This window comes from Malaclemys terrapin, chromosome 3, assembly GCF_027887155.1.
Source record: "Malaclemys terrapin pileata isolate rMalTer1 chromosome 3, rMalTer1.hap1, whole genome shotgun sequence".
In the NCBI taxonomy this organism is placed as follows: domain Eukaryota; kingdom Metazoa; phylum Chordata; order Testudines; family Emydidae; genus Malaclemys; species Malaclemys terrapin.
The window spans coordinates 124,751,959-124,775,881 of NC_071507.1; the positions used below are offsets into that span (position 1 = coordinate 124,751,959).

General features: G+C 42.8%; 1 protein-coding gene across 8 annotated transcripts in view; it reads left to right on the forward strand.

Annotated features, from left to right (window-relative positions):
- The window catches only part of CDK19 (cyclin dependent kinase 19), a 217,017-nt gene that overhangs the window by 119,391 nt on the left and 73,703 nt on the right, over positions 1-23,923 (forward strand). For all 8 annotated transcript variants that reach the window (XM_054022183.1, XM_054022181.1, XM_054022179.1 and 5 more), the window contains one exon: positions 3,613-3,753. In XM_054022183.1, coding sequence (XP_053878158.1) covers positions 3,613-3,753 — 141 coding nt within the window. The remainder of the gene's footprint in view (positions 1-3,612; positions 3,754-23,923) is intronic.

Here is a 23,923-nt window from a genome sequence, read left to right on the forward strand (position 1 = left end):
TTTTCTCTGTTCCTTAAGGCTGTTGAGGAGGGAGTAGGCTAAGGTGGCTATTTTATGGTCAGTCCTTTGTTTTTGTTGTGGTTTCTAGTTTATGGAATAGGCCCCCAGAGCACTGGATGGAAGCCTATAGCTGTACTTTTGGAAATTTGAAGAAATTAATAAATTAAATAAATAAAACAAATAAAAGCACTGGGACCCACCAGCCATCAATCTTGTTCTGGAGGAACAATCTCTAATGGTGAGACGGTAGCCAGTTACCATGTCTCTATGTTCCGTGGGCTCTCAGATGAAGCTGCCAACAAAATTTCACATTAATACTAGTTGTCCTGGTAGTTTTTTTATATGTATATTTGTCCACAAGAAACTGGACTGAGACCAACTCATCTTACGTAAGCCATTAAACAGCCTTCTGATGTGTATGACTTGGTCACTCATAAGATTGATTCAGTCCAGTGACATAGCAGTGAAATATTCTGTATCCCAATCCCTTGGCCTTGACTGTATCTTTAATTTAAATTTTACTCAGTACTGAAATTGTAAGTGGACAGGATCAAACCAAGTGTGTAGAATAGTGTAAGCCTGCCTCTACTGGAACAAGATAACAGCAGTAACTGTAGTTTTTGCTTTTGTTTTGTAGGAAATGGAATTTGAGAAACCCATCTACCTCTGTTGAGGGAAATTATCAATTATAATTAACCTGTAAAATTGGGGGGATTGGGAAAGAAAGTAAAGCTGCACTTAGTACAGGGAACTAGGCTTTGATTAGACCTTTAAAGGAGAATCTCTCCAGAGAGGGTTAGATAATTTTCCAACAAACCTTAATACACTATTAACTCCCTGACTCTTTTATAGTTGCAGTTCTTTAACATCTACCTCTCATTTGTGTTCTTTTGCATACTTTGCTCATAATGGCTGTGCATTTGTTTCATTTAAGTATCCTTAACCAGCCTTGTTCTTTTATGTTGGGGATTGCTCTACGTGCCATGATATGGTTTGGTTTTTAAAAAATATTTTGTAAGGATTAGTTTCTTGCAAAGATCATTAGCTAGTTCTGAAATGGATCCACTGAAATGCTTTTATCAGTACATGCTCCAGGAGAAAGGGGCTAAGCTTTTACTAATTGCTTTGGTGTGTGGGTCTTTGACATGGTAACCTCTGCATGTTTTATCGCTGCTTCTGAATTTTTGATTGTATACCAATAAAATATATTTTTTAAATTGTTGTAATTAGCAGCAGCATTTTTTGAAAAGTACTTTGAAGTACATAATATGTAAAATGACCCCTTAAGGGTTTCATTTAGTGTTATCAGAATATTCAGTCATTTGGATACCCTGCTGTAGGAGTTTGGGGTTTATTTACTAATTGTACTTTGGAGTGGCAAGAACTAGTAACCTTATGGCTTTGTCTATACTAGGCATTTTTCTGTATTTCCCACTATCATCATCACCTGTGGAAGCAACAATGAGAATATTAGTGTTGACAAGGAGTTGCCAGGTTTTTAACCCCACTGTGTCATCAATAGCTGCTCTGAGTATGGTTCGATGACATGGTGGCTAAAATACCAGTGGCTGGCCTATGTTAACTCTCCCCCCAGAGGAGCTTCACCAGTGGTAGCAAAGGTGAGAACGATGAGAGAAAAAGTCTAATGTAGACACAGCTTCTAGTTACAGCCTGATATCTAAAGCTTCAAAGCTGGGGAAAATTTTTTGAATTAGGCAGCTTCTACAGAAAGTTCAAGCAATTCAGTCTTGTCGCTGCTCAAATTAATACCTTGAATTGCTCTAAATAAATGTATGCAAATGGTCTGTATGAATTTCATCCTGTAGAAAAGCACATTGAAAGTTGGCTTGTTATGCATGGTTCTTTGAATCTCAGTCTGTGAGAATCTCACTTATGGCGTGCAATACCTCATGCAAACGAGATTGAGCAGTAGTATCTGTTGGGACCATGCTTGTGCCATGTATGTCCTCGTGCACTCCACCCTTCAACTAAGGGCATATAGGGCAGAATGGCTCTGACTGCCTCTCACTTCCCTTTTGCCGCCAGTGACAGCGAGAGGAAACTTTGTAGTGTTCACCTGCTACCCCATAGTGCCCCTTCATTGAAGCAATTATGTAAATGTTTGTAAATATTAGTAATTAGCGTAATTAGTTCAGGAGCAATTTTCTACCCTCATGGCAGCTCTTTTTTGTTTTCTTTAGATTTTCTGTTTTTCGCCTGAGTACTAATTAGTGCCAAGGTGCCTCCCTGTGTAATGGCTGAGTCTAAACCCTCTGACTTCAAGCCATACCAGTCATGTGAAGGACTTATTCCAATAACTGATGGACACAGTTGGTGTCTTTTCTGTTTCAAGAGCCCAATCCTTAAGTATCTCTGTAAATAGGGATGAACCCAAAGGCTCCCTGGACAGGCTAGTATGGCACCAAATCTATTCTGGTACTGAAACAAAGATTCCTCATAGGCACCAAGATCCCCAGTACCATAGTCCATAACAGTATTACGGGCCTGTTCCTACCTACTGACATTGAGCCCCTGGCACTGGCCTCAGTTCTGATGCCACTACTACCAGTTTCTCTGGCACAAGAAAGAATTAAACCCTCAGTACCGGTAATGTCTTATCCTACCACTGAGATGTCACCACCATCTCTAGAATATATTTACTCTTCCTTCTCTTCGCTCACATACTCTTTCCAGAATTAAGCTGAGACCCATCTCCAGACATCCAGTCCCCATCTCCTCTCAGGAATTCCCCAAACAATTCCTGAATCACCCTCTTCCCAGAGATTATCCAAGTGGATCATTCAGTGCATTACATCTTGTTGCCAACTAGCAGATATGCCCCTTCCCTCAGGCAACAGGGCCCACTCAACTAGAGCTGAGGCATCCTCTTCAGAGACCTACAGGGCAGCCACTGGGAGCTAATTTTATATCTTTAACAAACCTTAGGCTCTGGATCAGAGAGCAAATCAAATGCCAAATTTGGGAGAGCAGTTCTGTAGCTAGAAATCCTCAGACCCTCCTTTATTAATCTGGGAACTGCAAGTCCATCACCATAAGTGGGATCCATACTGACCACGACTCGAGGTGAGAATGATTACTTATCCCTACAGTAACTGTGGTCTTTAAATTGTTTTGTCCTTATGAATCCCGTGACCGCCCCTCTTCTCTGTTCCTTTGGAGTCCATCTGTGCTGGGATTGTGAATTAGCAAGGAAACTGAGAGGCAATCAGGGCCGGTTTATCCCATATGCCATTGGGTGGGTGCAGGGCACAGGTGTGGCACCAATGGACATTGCTGAACAAAAGAATCCAATCTCATGCACATGCGGCACATATGTACCATAAATGGGGTGGGGTCCACATGGAAAAAAACATTTCTAAGAACCACAGTGACTGCAAAGTGGTAAGTAGTCACTGTTTTGGTAGTATCTAGATTTTCTTTAAAAATGTGTAGGTGTGTAACAGTGAGAACATACACATTTAAAAAATAATTGGAGGCCACCTTTGCAATGCAAAAGGCAACAACCTCTTTATTTCTTTCCCTTTTTTAATGTTATTTGCGGAAACTTACTTTGTTAAAAAAACTTCATGTTTCTACTTGTTTTATTTCTAGCATATTATCAAGTTTCACCGTGCCTCAAAAGCAAATAAAAAGCCCATGCAGTTGCCAAGATCTATGGTTAAATCACTACTCTACCAGATCCTTGATGGAATCCATTACCTCCATGCAAACTGGGTGCTTCACAGGGACCTGGTAAGTACTCTGTTTTATATGATATCGAAAAGTTCACATATGTATTCTTGGGAAGAGGAAGAAAAGTCCCAAGTAATAATCTTGCCTATCGATCCTTACAGCTCTTCCTGTTATTGTTACTGGATACCATTGGAGGCTTTAAAAATGAAAACAAACTATGTGTTCTCATTGTTTTTATCTGCCACATCTGAACTAGGACAATGATACTGCATCCGGTAAAAGGAATGCAGATACCAATATCTGAAAACAATACACCAGCCAGCTGGTATGTATTTGTATATAAGTGTGTGCTCTACTTTAAAAGGGCAGTTTACTATGAAGGTGATAGATAACTTGCACATATGCCAAACAGTGTGTAAGGTTATCATAAAAGCTAGTGAACACTAGTTTCTTCTGTGGAGTATTTTTTTCATGTGATATTTTTTTCTGGCTGTGGGAAGTGAACTGAGATCAAGTTGTCACCTTTGCAAGTTTCGCATGACCTCGAGTTGCTCTTGAAAGTGGTTGCAGATTATGAAAGCTGCCAATTGCCCCATTTATGCTAGGTGTTCTTTCTGAAAGTTTCCTACCATTTCTAACACTAGCACTGCAAAACACTAATGTAGACAACCTGTAGAATTTCTTTGTGCTTTTTTGCATCTGGAATGGTAGTTCTGAGCAACAGCAGGAAACAAAGTTCAAAAATAGGACTGATTGTAGTGCTGAAATTCCCATTTTTCTCAGGAGATGGTCTATGAAAGAGAGGTGTCACTTATGCAAAATGTGAAGACCTAATTAAAAATGGCATAAGACAAAAACCTAAAAACAAAAAACTGCTCAACTACATTTAAAGAAAGCATAAATGATCTTAGGACCATGCCATGTACAGTCTCTTAAGAGCTTGGTTTCTTGACAAGGCAGCTACCTATAAGAACCCTAAAAACTTGGGAATTTCTCTCTCTAACCTATGCTATTTACGCTCAGGTTGGCTGATGATACTTTTGTGGATCCTATCTGTTGTCGGTATATATGGAGCAAAGATGGTGCCAGGAGTCTGTATTCTTTCTTAGAAATGACAGTTGTCTTTGTGGGAGGGAAGAATTTTTTTCCATATCACACGTGGAATGATGATGTCAAACAGAGCTTTCTATAACTAGGAAGGGAGAATATCAGAAGACTCTGAAGTTCACTGGGTTCTTGCTATGTAAAACTAATTTACTAGGAAGTGCTTAGATACCACAGCAAGGGGTGCTACACACTGTACTGGTGATTAAAGACACTCAGAATGCATGTGTGTTTTAAAAGAAAGAACTGCAGAATAAAACCCCCTTTAAGAATCTTGTAAGTCTCAAGTAATTAAAATCACATATTGATGCACAGCAAACAATACAGTTCTGCAGAAAAAGACCTGGGGATTACAGTGGATGAGAAGCTAGATATGAGTCAGCAGTGTGCCCTTGTTGCCAAGAAGGCTAATGGCATATTGGGCTGCATTATTAGGAGCATTGCCAGCAGATTGAGGGAAGTGATTATTCCCCTCTATTCGGCACTGGTGAGGCCACATCTGGAGTATTGCGTCCAGTTTTGGGCCCCCCATTATAGAAGGGATGTGGACAAATTGGAGAAAGTCCAGTGGAGGGCAATGAAAATTATTAGGGGGCTGGGGCACATGATTTACAAGGAGAGGCTGAGGGAACTGGGCTTGTTTAATCTGCAGAAGAGAAGAGTGAGGGGGGATTTGATAGCAGCCTTCAACTACCTGAAGGGGGGTTCCAAAGAGGATGGAGCTCGGCTGTTCTCAGTAGTAGCAGATGACAGAACAAGGAGTAATGGTCTCAAGTTGCAGCTGAGGAGGTCTAGGTTGGCTATTAGGAAACACTATTTCACTAGGAGGGTGGTGAAGCACTGGAATGCGTTACCTAGGGAAGTGGTGGAATCTCCATCCTTAGAGGTTTTTAAAGTCCGGCTTGACAAAGCCCTGGCTGGGATGATTTAATTGGTGTTGGTCCTGCTTTGAGCAGGGGGTTGGACTAGATGACCTCCTGAGGTCTCTTCCAACCCTAATCTTCTATGAGTGTATGATTTTATTTGCTCTAGTAGTTCACATCCTCTCTTGAGATTGGAGTTAATATGCTCATTTAGCAACTCATTTAAATGTTTAATGATCAAAAAACTCAGTTATGTTTCCCTACATATCCACCTTCTTGTTATTTGTACTTATAAAACAATTGTATGTATATTTCCATTACATTGAATCAAAGTGTGTTTATGTGAACTATTTCCCTTACTCACTAAGCCTGATATTTGTTTCTTGTTTTGTCTTAGTTGGTTTGGTTACACCCTTTGGAAACAAAATACTTTTTTCTATTTTATGTAAAGCAGTGTTTTACAGCTGGGCACATGGTGTCTTCCTGATTAGATAGTATAAATAATTTCTAGTTATCTGTAGCAATTCAGCAAGAATAAGAACCCTGGGAAAAAAGTAACATGTAAATGTCATAAATTTACAAATCTAAAGCTATAACATTCTCAGAGAATATTTATATCATAGTACCAGTCAAACTGTTTTAGTATAATACACCAGGAAACGATGTTTAGAATTTACTGCACACTACATTGAAAAATGCAGAAACACAAGAACTAGACACTTGCTTGAGTAGTGGGAGAGATATTATACATTTTATTGTGCTGTTGCACTTGTGATGTTGCACTCCATATGTTTTATGAAAATATGCTTATAAATGTGAATATGATGCAACTTGAATATGCTTTATGCAAAAGGTCTCTTGTAAGGTATCATTACAAAGCTTATAATCTACTGAGTGTGTTCATCCTATTTGTTTGCATGTATTAGTTCTATGTCTGGAGTTAGGAGAATAAGAAGTATACTTGTATTACTAATGTAAACATATTAAGTGTAAGCCATTAAGGGTGCTTCAGAATCAATGAATTGTAAATGGCTCTGTTTACTTGTAAACCTTCCTGTGTACGTGTGGCCAGCCCAGAAAGAATGGAGGCAGGGGTCTCACAGGACATGTGACCGTGTCACATGATGCTGGACTCCATCTTGAATCTGGTACTTTTCCATTTAGAAGGTGGAGTGGGGACCCAGAGAGAGACAAGATTCCTGCCTTGTGTAAAAGTTATAAAAGGGGGTGGAGCAGGACAAAGGGGCTGCCAGTCATGAGAAAACCTCTGCTTAATGTCTGTGAGAACTAACAAGGACTGTACCAGGGGAAAGGATTGGGCCCAGACTAGGAAGGAGTCTAGTCTGTTAAAGAAGCTTATTGGAACATCTCTGAGGATGAGAGATTACATGTAATCAGTTTCTTAATGTATTAGGCTTAGACTTTGTTTTTGTTATATTTTGCTTTGTGACTTACTTTGTTCTGTCTGTTATTACTTGAAACCACTTAAATCCTACTTTTTATACTTAATAAAATCACTTCTGTTTATTAATAAACCCAGAGTAAGTGATTAATTTGTGGGGGAGTAAACAGCTGTGCATATCTCTCTATCAGTGTTATAGAGAGCGGACAATTTATGAGTTTACCCTGTATAAGCTTTATACAGAATAAAATGGATTTATTTGGGGTTTGGATCCCATCATGTGTCTGGGTGCTGGAGCTGAGCTGTTTTTAGTTAGTCTGCAGCTTTGGGGGCATGGCCCAGGCCCTGAGTCTGTGTTGCAGAAGGCTAGCATGTCTGGCTCAACAAGGCAGGGTTCTGGAGTCCCAAGCTGGCAGGGAAAATGGGCTCAGAGGTAATTTCAGCACAGCAGGTGACAGTCCCAAGGGGATCTCTGTGACCGAACCTGTCACAGCACTTAAAAGAAAATTGCAAAAAAACTAGGATAGTAAGTATATTTGTGGAGATCCCAGGATCAGTATTCTTGGATACCTGAAAATAGTTACTTGGAGAAATTATTTTAAGACCATCAGTATTGGCCAAAAGAGTCAAGAACTGCAAATTGGTAAACAAATTGAACAATGTGAACTGACAAATCCAGGAAAGGTGACACATACAGCCATAAAGGAATGTGTGAGGATTTAAAAAAGCCTTGGTGCCAAATTGAAATGTGAGTCAAAGGCATGTAATTTATATTTTCTTCCAGCTCCCTTGTTGTATTTTGTTCTACCAGCTTAAACTTCCTTGTGCTCAAATTCAAAGTGATGCACAAATTGGTGAAAGTTAGACCCCATTACGCTTGCTTACATCCTCTCAACTGAAGTATAAGGGAATGTAATCTAGAGTAGCATATATGCAGCGTCACCACAAGAAGATATACATCAAAATACAGTAGCTTTGACTTTAACTTATACCACCTTCCAGCTGCTTGATATATTGGACACCCTTACAAATGGGTGGGGCAGAAGTAAGGTAGTCCAAACTGGTGTACGAAGATTTAATTTACACCACTTTCTAGATTTGTCCAACATGTCTAATGGATCTTTTTATTTTGAGTTCTTCTGTTCAAATCATCTCCCCACTCAATTCATTTTATCTTAACAAAAATTTAAAGATGTAAACAAAATAGAGAAGTAGCTGCAGTGTTCTATTGTTGTGCCAGTGTTGAACAATTGTACTTTTAAAAATGAGAAATTGATTATCTTATTTTAATAATGCTGCATTAAGAAGGAATAAAGGCTATTACCAGCAATTATCAAGTGTGATCCTTAGGAAGAAGTTTGTTTTTGTCTGCATCTTCTCAAGTACCCTGTTGGGTGGCAGTTTGGAAACTGTCATCATTCTAAGGTTTAAATCTTCAGTTAAACTGTCTACTGTTGGTTATTGAGATTTTTTCTTTAGATTTAATGTAATTGTGTTGATAAACTTTATAATATTGGGGTTAATTTTTTTTCCTGTGGGAGATTGAAAGACTAAATAGCTTTGTACAAATATGATTTTTTTTTAGATTAAATACTTATTTTTCATCAGCAGATAAGCGGCTTTGGAGAGGATATTCCTTACCTGATTATGCTATTTAATAAGGTGTACATTTTAAAAGATGAAAGTGATTAACCATTGGAATAATTTACCAAGGGGTGTGGTGGATTCTCTATTGCTGATGGTTTTAAATCAAGATTGGATGTTTTTCTTAAACATATGCTCTAGGAATTATTTTGGGGAAGTGCTGTGGCCTGTGTATTTATTACACATGAGGTCAGACTGTGTGAGCACAATGGTCTCTTCTGGCCTTGGAATCTAAGAATCTGTGAATACAGCAAAGAAGAGGGGAGTATAGGGTCTGGGACAAGAGCACAGTCTTTATGTTGTCACTACTGTCAGGTTTTGATTTCTTTCAATAGCATTATGTCACTTTAGTGACCTTGGAGCTGGTGTACTAAATAGTCTACAAGATACATAAGCTTGTTGCCTATCAAGACATTTAAAATGATACTTTCTGATTGGATTACATGTTGCTGGGTGAAGAAAAGAATATCTTAACATAAGAACAGCCATACAGGATCAAACCAACGGTCCATCTAGGCCAGTATCCTGTCTTCTGACAGTGGCCAGTGCCAGGTGCTTCAGAGGGAATGAACAGAACAGGTAATCATCAAGTGATCCATCCCCTGTTGCCCATTCCCAGATTCTATGGGAACTGTGGATGCATAGGCCTTCCTTTCCTGGATGGAGTTAGGAACACTATCAAGGTCTCTGTCCTTTGATGCTACACAATGCCTCATTAGCCTTCAATGGGCCATATTGTGGGCAGAATGCACACATTACCTTAATTAACACTTCTTTTCCTGTTTGAGTTACACAATTACAGAGGTTTACAATGCAAACACTCAGTGTAACTCTGTATCATGGGCTACAGAGGTTGTAAGTGAGATAAATACCTGCAGTATCCTACAAGTATTCCATAAAGTCTAAATGCTGAACACATTCTTATAACACTAATATCTGCTTTAGACTCTAATTTAATTTTACCCTAGCTCTTTGAAAAGGAGACTTGGTGGTATTAAAGGGCAAGCTTGGAATGCATCAGCTACAACAACCTACTTCAGTGCGGGTTTTTTACCCACGAAAGCTTATGCCCAAATAAATCTGTTAGTCTTTAAGGTGCCACCAGACTCCTTGTTGTTTTTGTGGATACAGACTAACACGGCTACCCCCTGATAGTTCAGAAATAATGGAGTTTTCGCCTTCTGACTAATTCTGTGATCCTTTAGAAAATGGATCATTTTGACTAAACAACCACAAGATCTGGAAATACTCTTAAGTAGCCAAAGGAACCCCACTACAGAATCCACCACACACTGTCCACAGTGCTTTTTAGAATAATGTTATTAAGAGTCCTGGACATTCTAGCAATTGTCAGATATTGCCTGTGATGATATCCCTTTTTACAGCCTATACTCATTACTAATGGAAAATAAGAGACACAGGCCATTTCATTATTTATTATTTTTTTCAATCTTTTTTCTTATAACAAATTCTAGGTGTCAATTTCTAGAATAAATACAAAAATACAATACTCCAGAAACAAGAAAAGACTAATTTACACAGTTGCTTGGGTTCCCAAGCATTAACTTAAATATTTCCAGCACGGGATATTTATGGCATGTATTAAATTTAATGAAATCAAAGCCAACAGGGGAAAAGGCATGGGAAGGAGTGGGAGGGGGAGAAATAGAGGGGATTGGAAGATGGAGTATGTGGATTAGTCTCCTGCCTTTCTTCCAGATGTCCTGAAGGGATCTTTAGCTAATCAGTTCTAGGAAACTGTCCCAAATGGATTCAAATTTTTCTGGGGTTTGCTGTCTATTTTATGTGATCCTTTCCTTCACAGCCAGGTCTGCCAGTCCATGATACCAGTCTTTGTGGCATGGAGCACTATTTACTTTTCCAGTGTGGCAAAATTTGATGTCTTTAAACCAGTAAAGTTCGGTGTAGCCATCTGCTTTGCTATAATGATAGCTTCCATTTGCAGGGTACATGGCCCATTATGCAGGTATCTGCTTTAAGGTCAAGTGAAGTCTCTATGATTGTGTTAATTCTTCTTTTAGTGGCATCCCAGAAGCTTGAAATAACAGAGCATGGCCAAAACATGTATGCAAGTGTGGTTTCTTTGCTCCAACACCTCCCAACCAGTTATTGGGGACAGTTTTAATTTTGTAAAGTGTTTGTCATGACCAATGAACCCTGCAGATGATCTTTTATTAAATGAGATGTAACCAGAGGTCCAAGGTCAATTCCTTAATTTCTCATATTGTTCTCTTCCAGCATGAGGGTGAGATTTATTGCCAGTTCTCCTTCGAATGATGATCCCTATTGCATTCTACTGAGGGTTATGCACATGCACCATGTGCCTGAAGCCAGAGTTTTTCAGAGTAGTCGTGTGAGTCGGTCCACGCATGCGCCCTTGCATTCTCTTGTGGTTTTGCCTGAGGAGATAAAGGGCGGGGTGGACCGACTACATGTTCAATTCCTTCTCACCGCCACATGGTCTGAATTGGAGCTTCTGCTTTTTTTTTTCTTGTCCTTGGTGATGCACTTTCCGGAAAAACTGTGTTTATTCTTGTACATAGTTAGGATTTTACTGATTTTTGTAATGGATTTAGTGTTCATAGTAATTTTTGTAGGATTAAGGATTTTAGGATGCTGCTTTGGTTTCCCACCAGCGCCCCCAGCACCTGAATCTAGGAACTGGATTATGCTGAAGATGCTGGGATTCAAGGTCTACACTTCCTGCCCTCACCTGTTTTCGCTCAGCGACAAGGACCAACATTGTCTATACTGGTTGGGGGAAGCCCATGTCACATCCAGGTGCAGTATCTGCCTCTCCTTCCCAGCCCATATCTGGAAAGGCAAGCTCCTCCACCTTAAGAGGTCACCATGAGGTTGCAGTCGGATCCTGGCCAGGGAACACCCCCATACATTGGCCTGAGCAGTCTAGAGGTGCGCCTCCTACCGCGGAGTCCCATTCTGGTTCCGCCAGTGCTGTGGATTCCATGCCGGGATCTAGCCATGAAATGTGGAAGCGTGCTCATAAGCATGGCAGTAAGTCTTCCTCTACATCCAAGAAAGAAGCTGCACCTTCCACAAGTTCTGACCACGGAGGAGGGGTGCATTCCAAGGCCCACAAGAGTGAGAACAAGTCTCATTGTTTGCTGGATCTGCCGGTCCCGGTTCTGGAACCACACACCCGTCCTGCATTGGGTCTGCCAGTGCAGCCTGAATCGTCAGTCCCAAGGCAGGCCCCCTTACCAGCCCTGGTTCCGTCCGTGGACTGGGTGCTGTTGATGCCAGAGAGAATCAGATGTGCTCCTGGGCCTCATGAATTGTTTGCCCTGGAACGGATGAGGTATCTGCGTGTTCCAGTCAATTCACCTGCTAAGAGGCCCCCTCTCCTACATCAGATCTGCCACCCTCTGCTCAAGTTCCTACAGCATACCCCACTCCATTGGCCCTGTTGATGGGTTCCTCTGAGTCTGACGATTTGGATACTACACATGGTCCGCTGCTTCCGTTCTGAAGGCATGACTACCAGAGGGTCCTGGTGGCACCATGGCAGTACCCTTCCTTGCTGCAGCCCAGGAGCCACTGGTACCCAGCTCCATGGACACCGCTGCAGCAACACCAGGATCAACCAGTTTGGCCATATTGGAACTTGTAGCCCCAATATTCCACCTTTAGAACTGTCTTGCTCAACCTGGGAGGGAATCCCCTGTCTCACCACACCGTTCTTCATCGAGTAGACTTTGGAACTGGGGCTGGACGATGTGCTGGTTATCCTGGTTCCAACGGATCCAAAGAGGTTCCCCTCGTCCCCGGACGCAACTGTGTCATCAGTGCCCCCCCCCGTACTCTGGACGACTATTGTCAATACCAGGAGCTGCTCAGGAGAATAGCTAATGCCCTTCAGCTCCTGTTGGAGTTGCAGGATAGTCAGCACCAGCTAATAGATATCTTGCATGCATTGGTATTGGCTAGAGTGGCCCTATCAATTAGGGTGACCAGATGTCCCGATTTTATAGGGACAGTCCCGATTTTTGCATCTTTTTCTTATATAGGCTCCTATTACCCCCCACCCCATCTCGATTTTTCACATTTGCTGTCTGGTCACCCTACTACCAATCAACGACACCATTCTCCAACTGGCACGCACTGTGTGGCGTATCCCAGTCACAAGTGCCCCCGCACTGAAAGGGGGGAAAAAAGAGGTATTATCCCCCCCCAAGGAGTCTGAGTTTCTGTGCTCTCATCCTCCACCTAATTTCCCGGTGATCCAGGCTGCTATGGAGCAGGCCAGACAACAGCTTTGGACTGTGTTTGCAAAAATGACATGCAAAACTAAGTAAAGTAAATAAGTATGAGATTTATTTAATCCACGATAGCAAAATCCTTAACAGAGCATATGAAGGACCAAAAGTATGAGAATTATAGGAACCTGTCAATGTTAACAAGCCTTAGGAATTATATATTTTGATATCATATTAGGTCTGTATTTTCTTTGTTTTCTTTCATGATAATCTACTGCTCCATCAATTTTGAATCTGCTGAGACTTGCAGAATTGGAGAGTCAAGGTGGGTGAGGTAATATCTTCTATTGGACCAAGTTGGAAGACGAAGAAAAGAGGTTTCTTTTTATTTTTTCCCCTCCCCATGCCAGCGTACTCTGCCTTTCAGCAACCTCTACAATCAAGCCTGGTGAACTGCATTGACATTTCTCATCAGTATTCTGCCTCCATTTCCTCAGCAGCACCATCTTAAAGGGAAAGGGTCTTCTCCAGCCACTTTTAGTGGTTAAGAGGAACTCAGCTGGCAATATTTCCATTTCCACGTTTGGCTTCATGCACTGGAGGGCTGCCCCCCTCCGCCCCCGGCCAGCCCCATACACTCCTCTCCGAAGTTTCTATCACTTCATTTTGAGAGGTTTTTCTAAGCAGGTACCTGACAGTTTGCTGTCTTCTCCCCTCTTCCCCCATAGTTACTGTTGGTTTTATTTTCCTGTGCTCCATGCTCCAAAATCTTGGCAATCAGCCTCAGATTTGTAAGAGAATAACAGTGAGCTCTATCGGAACCCTTCCCATCAAACTGTCACAGTGACCAGCTCCTGTTGCACACAGTACTCCAGGGAGGTGCCTAGCACTACTGACCTTTCTCTGCCTCAGTCAACCCACCACTTACCCTCAACTTCATCCCAGAGTTCTTCCAGAGTCTCCAGCCCAGGGACAGTCTCCTCTAGCTTTCAAGCCATAAATAATCCACTATTTCAGAGCTTGCTTGAATTTTTGGATGATCAGATTCTGGAGCTAACAGATTCAGTTATGGGTCACCTATTAACAGTTACTCTCAATATTTAGTTAATTCAGTAGTGATCACTCCATTATCTTTACAAGGGCAAACCTGTGGCAGATTTGCCAGAAATCTGCATATTGACCAGTGTCAGCTCAGATAGGTCTTCACATGGCTTAAGGCAAGTTGTCTCCTCAGGAATTCCAACTCAGCATCTATCTCTTGGAGTTGCAGGCAGTGGATAATGCAATAGCCACGCTTATTCCAAAGGACTCTCTGGCAATCACAGCCATTGATATAGAGACCATGGCTTTACCTTCTCCATCCAGGAAAAGCAAAAGGGGAAAGCTGAAATAGAGTGGCCAGAAAGATTATTCTGTATGTGGATCACTTTGGTTTCTGACTTATTTGTTATATTCAAAAAGAGTATTTTAAGTGGTAACCATGACACTTGTATGTGTCTAGAAAACCAACACTTTCCCGTTTTTATAATCATTTCTCAGTTTAAGGCCAATACTGAATTCTAATATCTGTCTGTTTTCAGATTTGTAGTAAAGACAGACTGGATGCATTAATTCAAAAACCAAAAGGTATCGCATCATAGGAGGCAGCTTTTATTCAGTGGTTGGAGTACAGAACAAAAATCAGGGAGCCATGTTTGGGTTTTATTTTGAGCATTACCATTGTGTTACCTTAGGCATGTCATTTAACTCTCTGCCTCAATTACTTCATCTATTATCTAATCCATAGGGACATTATGGAGTTTAATATTTGAGCTAGTTGAAATGATTTTGACTAAGAAGTCTTTCATTGGAAAATGCTGATTTAACAAAAAGGCTTTCTCAGGCCCAGATGGAATTTGTAAGGTGGAAGTGCAGGGGGCAGGATAGAGATCAGCCCAGAGTAGTCGGTAGCTAGGCCATTCACCTGGGATGTGAGAGATACATGTTTAAATCCCTGGTCTGAATCAGGCAGAGTAAAGACTTCAACCTGAGTTTCCCACAACCCAGTCTTCTCATTCTTTCCTGTAGGAGCTATTTTACTTAAATGTTCATAGGGCCAGAGACAGGGAGAGACTGACACTCTAGCTCTGTGGTAAGGGCACTTAGGATACAGAAGACCCAGTTTCAAGTCCCTGATTCAGTACCCTACCCACCAGGCTGTAGACTCTCTGGCTATGTCTACACTACACTAGGTAAGTCGACCTACGCTACGCAACTCCAGTTATGTGAATAATGTAGCTGGAGTCGATGTACCTTAGGTTGAGTTACCGCGGGGGGGTTGACAGGAAAAACTCTCCCGTCCACTTATTTTACTCTTCTCATCGGGGGTAGAGTACAGGGTCTTCACTTTGGTGGGTCTTCACTAGACCCGCTAAGTCCACCACCAGTATATCGATCTCAGAGCATCGATCCCAGCTGTAATCTAGACATACTCTCTCTTTTGTGCTGAATCGGGCAGAGCAGGGACTTGAATCTGGATCTCCCATATCCTGGGTGATAGCCCTAACCACTGTGCTATTGGCTGTTTTGGGGTCATTTTCATGAAACATTTAGAAATATCTCGTTTTCACAGAACAAAAACAAATGTTGAAGAAACCTTGAAATTTTTCATGAAACGAAATTATTTTCTGGCAAGTCCTAATTAATATTTTCATGTGTTCTGAGATCCTCAAGTGAAAAAACATTATATAGTGCAAATTATATAATTATCTTTTTGATGAACTCATCCATGGTGAATTGGAAGTATTAAGTAGCCTTTAGTATAAAAGTTAATTACATGGTGGACAAAAAGCTTCCTCCATTTTTGACTGCTTTACACAATGTATCGGAAGGATGTTCGGTAAACTGTAAGAAAGAGGCACTCATGATTTCTACCTGGGGCTTGTAGGTAGTGAGAAACTGATCATGTTTGGAAGGATTCCTTAGTGGGGGAGTGTTATTTGTATTGATTTATAGAGTGCTATACATTTACACGGCACTCTACAAACATAGAGTAAAACGTGTTTCCTGTTTCAAAAAGCTTGTCCTTAAGACAGTGATTAATTTTAAAAAATTACCTACAATACTGCAGAACTGAAGCAGTTTCTTTCAAAACAGAGGCAATTTTTCAGTGTACCATTTCAGATTATAAATGAAGCAAAAGGTATGTATTTTTGAAAGATGTAACCTACAATGAACAATACAAGAATCACTTTAAAGAAGTCTGACAATCTCCCCTTCCACAAGTGAATCTGAGCAAGGATTTTCAAAAGCTGATATCAAAAGTAAATTTAGAGTTACGTTCACTCATCAGTCTTTTGACAACCAGTTGCTGAGCAGGAATGCAGAACTGTTGGAACCTGCCCTGCTGCCAACAATTTTGTGCTAGCTTGAAGATTTTCTTGGCACCAATCAGGATGTATACATGCCTTTCTATAAATAAGTAAATAACCACCAACCTGTCTGCCTGTTTGTTTAGCTTTTAGAATATGCTTTCCATTTAAAAATGTAAGTCCTTACAATAGATATTGCTTGTAATTTTTCTGTCTTGATTGGTGCTTTTCTACATCTGTCTACTGGTTCCCATATTGTACAAAAAGGGTTGGGGTGCCTATTCCTCAGTCATTCCACCTGACCCTTTACAAGATAGGGATCTTATCACAGTATGTAAGTATTTTAAAGGACCAAACCAGGATCTACAGAAAGGATTTCTCATGTTCCCAGCTTGGGAGGGTGGTAATGATTAGAAGATATTTGGAAGGGCGGTTTCTGCTTGAGTGATTTGGAATAGTGTGCTGAAAGACATAGTGGAAGCAGATTGTACTGATACCTTTAAAGAGATATTTATTTGTCATCCAATAATATGAGTATGTCAGCTAAAACAGGGTTTACGCACTGACAAATAGGTTTAATTTTGGTAGGCCTATTGTTTTCTACATCCTTAAAATGTTACGTTTATCAGCGTCCACTTCAGAAGGTCAGGAGTGTCTTTGCTTAGGGTACATCTACACTACAGCGGGGAGTCGATTTAAGATACGCAAATTCAGCTACGTGAATAGCGTAGCTGAATTCGACGTATTGCAGCCGACTTACTCCGTTGTGAGGACGGCGGCAAAATCGACTTCTGCCGCTTTTTGTCGGCGGCGCTTACTACCACCTCCGCTGGTGGAGTTAGAGCGCCGATTCGGGGATCGATTGTCGCGTCCCGACGGGACGCGATAAATCGATCCCCGAGAGGTCGATTTCTACCCGCCGATTCAGGCGGGTAGTATAGACCAGACCTTAGAACACTAATATGTGCCCCTTCAGTTCTAGAGAAACTTAGGCTATGTCTACACGGCATAGCTTACAATGGCACGGCAGTGCCGCTGCAGCCGCGCCATTGTAAGGTGCACTGTGTGGCCACTCTTTATCGCAGGGAGAGAGCAAGGGGTGGAAGCTTCATTGCCAGGAGCACGACTCCTGCCGACAAAGTGCTGTCCACACCGGCACTTTTTGTTGCTCAAACTTTTGTCATTCAGGGGGTGTTTTTTCTCACCCCTGAGTGACAAAAATTTTTAGCAATGAAAGTGCCAGTGTAGACAAAGCCTTAGTGTTGTAAGGTTATATATGTCTGCGAAGGTCCACTGAATCTTACAGCAGTTGAATACATCCAAACAACAAAACATCTTCCAGAGGTCCATTAGCACATGCTTTCCCTTTTTGGATAACTTACTAAGACTTCTGTGGTTTGTAGATGCATCTTACAAATAAAGAATTATAATTGCTGTCAGGGAAGAGTTCAACCCAAGGTTTAGAAAGAGGTTAACACCAATAAAACTTTGACAGGAAATAAAACATGTTGGTAAGGTAAGTCAGAGGAAAGAAAGTACTAACTTACATTCTTCTGACTGCATGCTGCCAGTAAATTCAAAAGCTACATGTGGCTCCTCTGGAGCTGCTTATCTGCTCTCCTGTGGAGTGGAGAATGGAGAGTGAGGACAAAAAATAAAAGTAGTTCAGGAATCTGTTTATTTCTTTGCTTAATGTAGAAAAAACAGAAGGAAAATGTTCTCATTTCTAATGGAGCAAATTCACATGCCATCTGCTTTATAAAGCATTTTAGTAAATAGATAATGTATTTAGCATGATGGTGCAGCTGTCCTCTTGGAGTGAATAAACTGAGCTTTACATTCTAAAAACAGCTCTTTAAAGTGCCTCCATTCCAGTGACTGTAATCTTGCAAATTCTATTTCTTTTCTGTTTTGTTCTTAGAGAATACTGCCTTTTCTCAGCTATGATGTGATCACCTAACATCGCATCTGTCATAACTATAAAGGGAAGGGTAGCAGCCCTCCTGTGTACAATACTATAAAATCCCTCCTGGCCAGAGACTCCAAAATCCTTTTCCCTGTAAAGGGTTAAGAAGCTCAGGTAACCTGGCTGGCATCTGACCCAAAGGACCAATAAGGGGACAAGATACTTTCAAATCTTGGCGGGGGGAAGGCTTTTGTTTGTGCTCTTTGTTTTGGGGTTTGTTTGCTCTTGGGACTGAGAGGGACCAGACATCAATCCAGGTTCTCCAAATCTTTCTGAACAAGTCTCTCATATTTCAAACTTGTAAGTAAACAGCCAGGCAAGGCGTGTTAGTTTTTATCTTTGTTTTCTCAACTTGTAAATGTACCTTTTTGCTAGAGTGTTTATCTCTGTTTGCTGTAACTTTGAACCTAAGGCTAGAGGGGATTCCTCTGGGCTCTTTAAGTTTGATTACCTTGTAAAGTTAATTTCCCTCCTGATTTTACAGAGATGATTTTTACCTTTTTCTTTAATTAAAAGCCTTCTTTTTAAGAACCTGATTGATTTTTTCCTTGTTTTTAGATCCAAGGGGGTTGGATCTTGATCCACCAGGAGTTGGTGGGAGAAAAGGAGAAATTAACCATCCCCCTCCTGTTTTAAGATCCAAGGGGTTTGGATCTGTATTCACCAGGGAATTGGTGAAGAGTCTCTCAAGGCTACCCAGGGAAGGGAATTAGCATTTTGGGAGTGGTGGCAGCGGACCAGATCTAAGCTGGTAGTTAAGCTTAGAAGTTTTCATGCAGGCCCCCACATTTGTACCCTAAAGTTCAAAGTGGGGAAGCAGCCTTGACATGGTGGCAGAGCGGTGGGATCATTTTAAACCAAAAGCCAGTAAGATTTTCTTTTCTCCTTTCTAGCTGCTTGGAAAGCAGAGCTGAAGGTAGATGCATATCTTATCTCTCCTTGCCTGAAGGCAGAGGTGTTACGTTTTTTTAACAAGGGTCTTGTTAAGAGCAGGGGTCAAGCAGTGAGCAAACAGCTGGCAAAAGGAATTTACAAGCTAAATTGTTTTTTTTCTTTTTACCTCTCGGGGATAGCTAGTTAAAAAGTTTCTGTTGCCTGAGCTGAGTGCATCCCAGTTTCAGTGAACTGCAGAGGGGGTGTGACCCAGCACAAGAAAACAGGAAAATGAGTACCAGTGACGTAGTTAACAAACTAGAACTGGTCAGACTAGAAGCAGAAGAAAATGAAAAGAAACATCAGAGACTGCTCCAATTAAAAAAACTCGAAAAAGAAGCTGCTATGGAGCAGAGAGAAAGAGAAGAGAAAACCAAAGAGGAGGCCCATGAAAGAGAAGAAAAAGCCAAAGAGGAGGCCCACAAGAGAGCTATGGAGCAAAAAGAAAAAGAGATGGAGCTGAGCGAAAAAGAGATGAAGCATGAACTGGAATTAGCACGGGCTAATCCGGATATACCAGCCAATCCTAGCAACCCCTCTCCAGGTACCACTTTCCATCCCAGAAAATTCCCCACCTAGAAGGCAGGCGATGATACTGAGGCCTTCTTAGAAAATTTTGAAAGGGCCTGCCTTGGGTACAGCATCACTACAGACCAGTACATGGTAGAGCTGAGGCCGCAGCTCAGTGGACCCTTAGCAGAGGTGGCGGCTGAAATGCCTAAGGAACACATGAACAGTTATGAACTTCTTAAAAACAAGGCCAGAAACAAGGCCAGAATCAGAATGGGGCTAACACCCGAGCATGCCCGTCAGCGGTTCAGAACCGTAAGGTGGAAACCCGATGTGTCATTTACCCGACATGCCTACCACATTGGGAAAAATTGGGATGCCTGGATATCGGGAGCAAATGTTAAATCTACAGAAGAGTTGCCCTTCCTAATGCAAATGGAGCAGTTTTTAGAGGGTGTTCCTGAGGAAATAGAAAGGTACATCCTAGATGGGAAGCCCAAAACTGTAACCGAGGCAGGGGAGATTGGAGCCAAATGGGTGGAGGTGGCAGAAAAGAAAAAAACTAGTAGCAGTTGGAGCGAATATCAGAAGGGGCAACCCGAAACAAAACCTTATCACCGGGGACAACCCAAGATCCCACCTACATCTCAAGGGAAACTCCAGATGCCTTCTCACCCCACCACACCAGTCTCCACCAACCAACATCGCCCCGGTGATACCTTAGCAGGGTGATGTGTTAAATGTAATGAACTGGGACATATAAAGACTTATTGCCCCAAGAACCCCAACCGATTACAGTTCATTACACCACAATCACACCAAAGATCCCCAGACCCAGATGCCTCTCTCATACCCTCGGAGCGAAGGGAAACCTTGAGAGTGGGCGGAAAGAAGGTTATCGCTTGGAGGGACACTGGGGCACAAGTGTCGACTATCCACCAATCCCTAGTGGACCCCAAACTCATCAAACTGGAGGCTCCAGTGACAATTCAACCCTTCATGTCACAGTCTGTAACCTTGCCTACAGCCAAGTTGCATGTCCAGTACAAGGGATGGTCAGGAATGTGGACTTTTGCAGTCTATGACAATTATCCCATCCCCATGCTGCTGGGGGAAGACTTGGCCAACCATGTGAATCTAGCCAAAAGTGTGGGAATGGTCACCCGAAGCCAGGCTAAGCAAGCTTTCACCCCATCCCTGTTCCTGAGCTGTCCACCAGGGCCCAGTCTGTGTTACCAGAGACCCAGACAAAGGTGGTGGAACCGGATCCCCTGCCAACGACTGCAACAGCCGTAGTGGATCCAATCCCAGAGACCCAGCCAAAGCCAGTCCCAGAACCGGAACTGGCAACACAACCAGCGCCAGAACCGGCAACACAACCAGTGCCAGAACCATTGCCAGCACTGAGTACAGCGTTTGCAAACCCGTCTACAACTCCAACGCCAGAGGGCACTAGCGAGCCTGAACTGGCAGTAGCCGCAGATAACCCTATCCAAGAGGCTTAGCCAGAGCCTGAAATACAACATAGTGCACCAGCGGACAGCGGTTCACAGTCAATAGAAACAGCCCCAGCACCTGCATCGCTTCCAGAGGGCCCAAGCCCAAGTCCACAGTCCAAGGAGGAACTGATGTCTCCAGCATCAAGGGAACAGTTCCAGGCGGAGCAGGAAGCAGATGACAGCCTTCAGAAAGCTTGGGCGGCGGCACGGAGCACCCCACCGCCTCTCAGCTCTTCTAACTGATCCCGGTTTGTTGTAGAACAAGGACTTTTATACAAGGAGACTCTTTCTGGTGGGCACCAGGAGGACTGGCATCCTCAAAGACAGTTGGTAGTTCCCACTAAGTATCGGGTAAAGCTCTTGAGCTTAGCCCATGATCATCCCAGTGGCCATTCTGGGGTGAACAGAACCAAAGACTGGTTGGGGAAGTCCTTCCATTGGGAGGGAATGGGCAAGGATGTTGCTAATTATGTCCGGTCTTGTGAGGTGTGCCAACGAGTGGGAAAGCCCCAAGACCAGGTCAAAGCCCCTCTCCAGCCACTACCCATAATTGAAGTCCCATTTCAGCAAGTAGCTGTAGATATTCTGGGTCCTTTTCCAAAGAAGACCCCCAGAGGAAAGCAGTACATACTGACTTTCAGGGATTTTGCTACCCGATGGCCTGAAGCAGTACCCTTAAGCAACACCAGGGCTAAAAGTGTATGCCAGGCATTAGCAGACATTTTCGCCAGGGTAGGTTGGTCTTCTGACATCCTTACAGATTCGGGAACTAATTTCCTGGCAGGGACCATGAAAAACCTGTGGGAAGCTCATGGGGCGAATCACTTGGTTGCCACCCCTTACCACCATCAAACCAATGGCCTGGTGGACAGGTTTAATGGAACTTTGGGGGCCATGATACGTAAATTCGTAAATGAACACTCCAATGATTGGGACCTAGTGTTGCAGCAGTTGCTTTTTGCCTACAGGGCTGTACCACATCCCAGTTTAGGGTTTTCACCATTTGAACTTGTGTATGGCCGCGAGGTTAAGGGGCCATTACAGTTGGTGAAGCAGCAATGGGAGGGGTTTACGCCTTCTCCAGGAACTAACATTCTAGACTTTGTAAGTAACCTACAAAGCACCCTCTGACACTCTTTAGCTCTTGCTAAAGAAAACCTAAAGGATTCTCAGAAAGAGCAAAAGGCCTGGTATGATAAACATTCCAGAGAACGGTCCTTCAAAGTAGGAGACCAAGTCATGATCTTAAAGGCGCTCCAGGCCCATAAAATGGAAGCGTCGTGGGAAGGACCATTCATGGTCCAGGAGGGCCTAGGAGCTGTTAACTATCTCATAGCCTCCCCCACCTCCAACATAAAGCCTAAGGTATACCATGTTAATTCTCTTAAGCCCTTTTATTCCAGAGAATTAAAGGTTTCCCAGTTTACAGCCCAGGAAACAGATAACGCGGAGTGGCCTGAAGGTGTCTACTACAAAGGAAAAAGTAATGGTGGCGTGGAAGAGGTGAACCTCTCTGCGACCCTTGGACATCTGCAGCGGCAGCAGATCAAGGAGCTGTGCACTAGCTTTGCGCCAATGTTCTCAGCCACCCCAGGACGGACCGAACGGGCATACCACTCCATTGACACAGGTAATGCTCACCCAATTAGAACCCCACCCTACCGGGAGTCACCTCATGCCCAAACTGCTATAAACAGGGAGATCCAGGACATGCTACAGATGGGTATAATACACCCCTCTAAGAGTGCATGGGCATCTCCAGTGGTTCTAGTTCCCAAACCAGATGGGGAAATACGCTTTTGCATGGACTACCGTAAGCTAAATGCTGTAACTCATCCTGACAACTATCCAATGCCACGCACAGATGAGCTATTGGAGAAATTGGGACATGCCCAATTCATCTCTACCTTAGACTTAACCAAGGGGTACTGGCAAGTACCACTAGATGAACCCGCCAAGGAAAGGTCAGCCTTCGTCACCCAGGCAGGGGTGTACGAATTTAATGTACTCCCTTTCGGGCTGCGAAATGCACCCACCACCTTCCAAAGACTTGTAGATGGTCTCCTAGCGGGATTGGGAGAATCTGCAGTTGCCTACCTCGATGATGTGGCCATTTTTTCTGATTCATGGGCAGAACACCTGGAGCACCTGGAAAAAGTCTTTGAGCGCATCCGGCAGGCAGGACTAACTGTTAAGGCTAAAAAGTGTCAAATAGGCCAAAACAGAGTGACTTACCTGGGACACCAGGTGGGTCAAGGAACTATAAATCCCCTACAGGCCAAAGTGGATGCTATCCAAAAGTGGCAGGTTCCAAAGTCAAAGAAAAGGTCCAATCCTTCTTAGGCTTGACCGGATATTATAGGCGATTTGTACCACACTACAGCCAAATCGCCGCCCCACTGACAGACCTAATCAGAAAGAAACAGCCAAATGCAGTTCAGTGGACTGCTGAGTGTCAAAAGGCCTTTAACCAGCTTAAGGCGACAGTCATGTCTGACCCTGTGCTAAGGGCCCCAGACTTTGACAAACCGTTCCTAGTAACCACAGATGCGTGGGAGCAGTTTTAATGCAGGAAGGACCGGATCAAGAATTTCATCCTGTCGTGTTTCTCAGCAAGAAACTGTCTGAGAGGGAAAGCCACTGGTCAATCAGCGAAAAGGAATGCTACGCCATTGTGTACGCTCTGGAAAAGCTACGCCCGTACGTTTGGGGACGGCATTT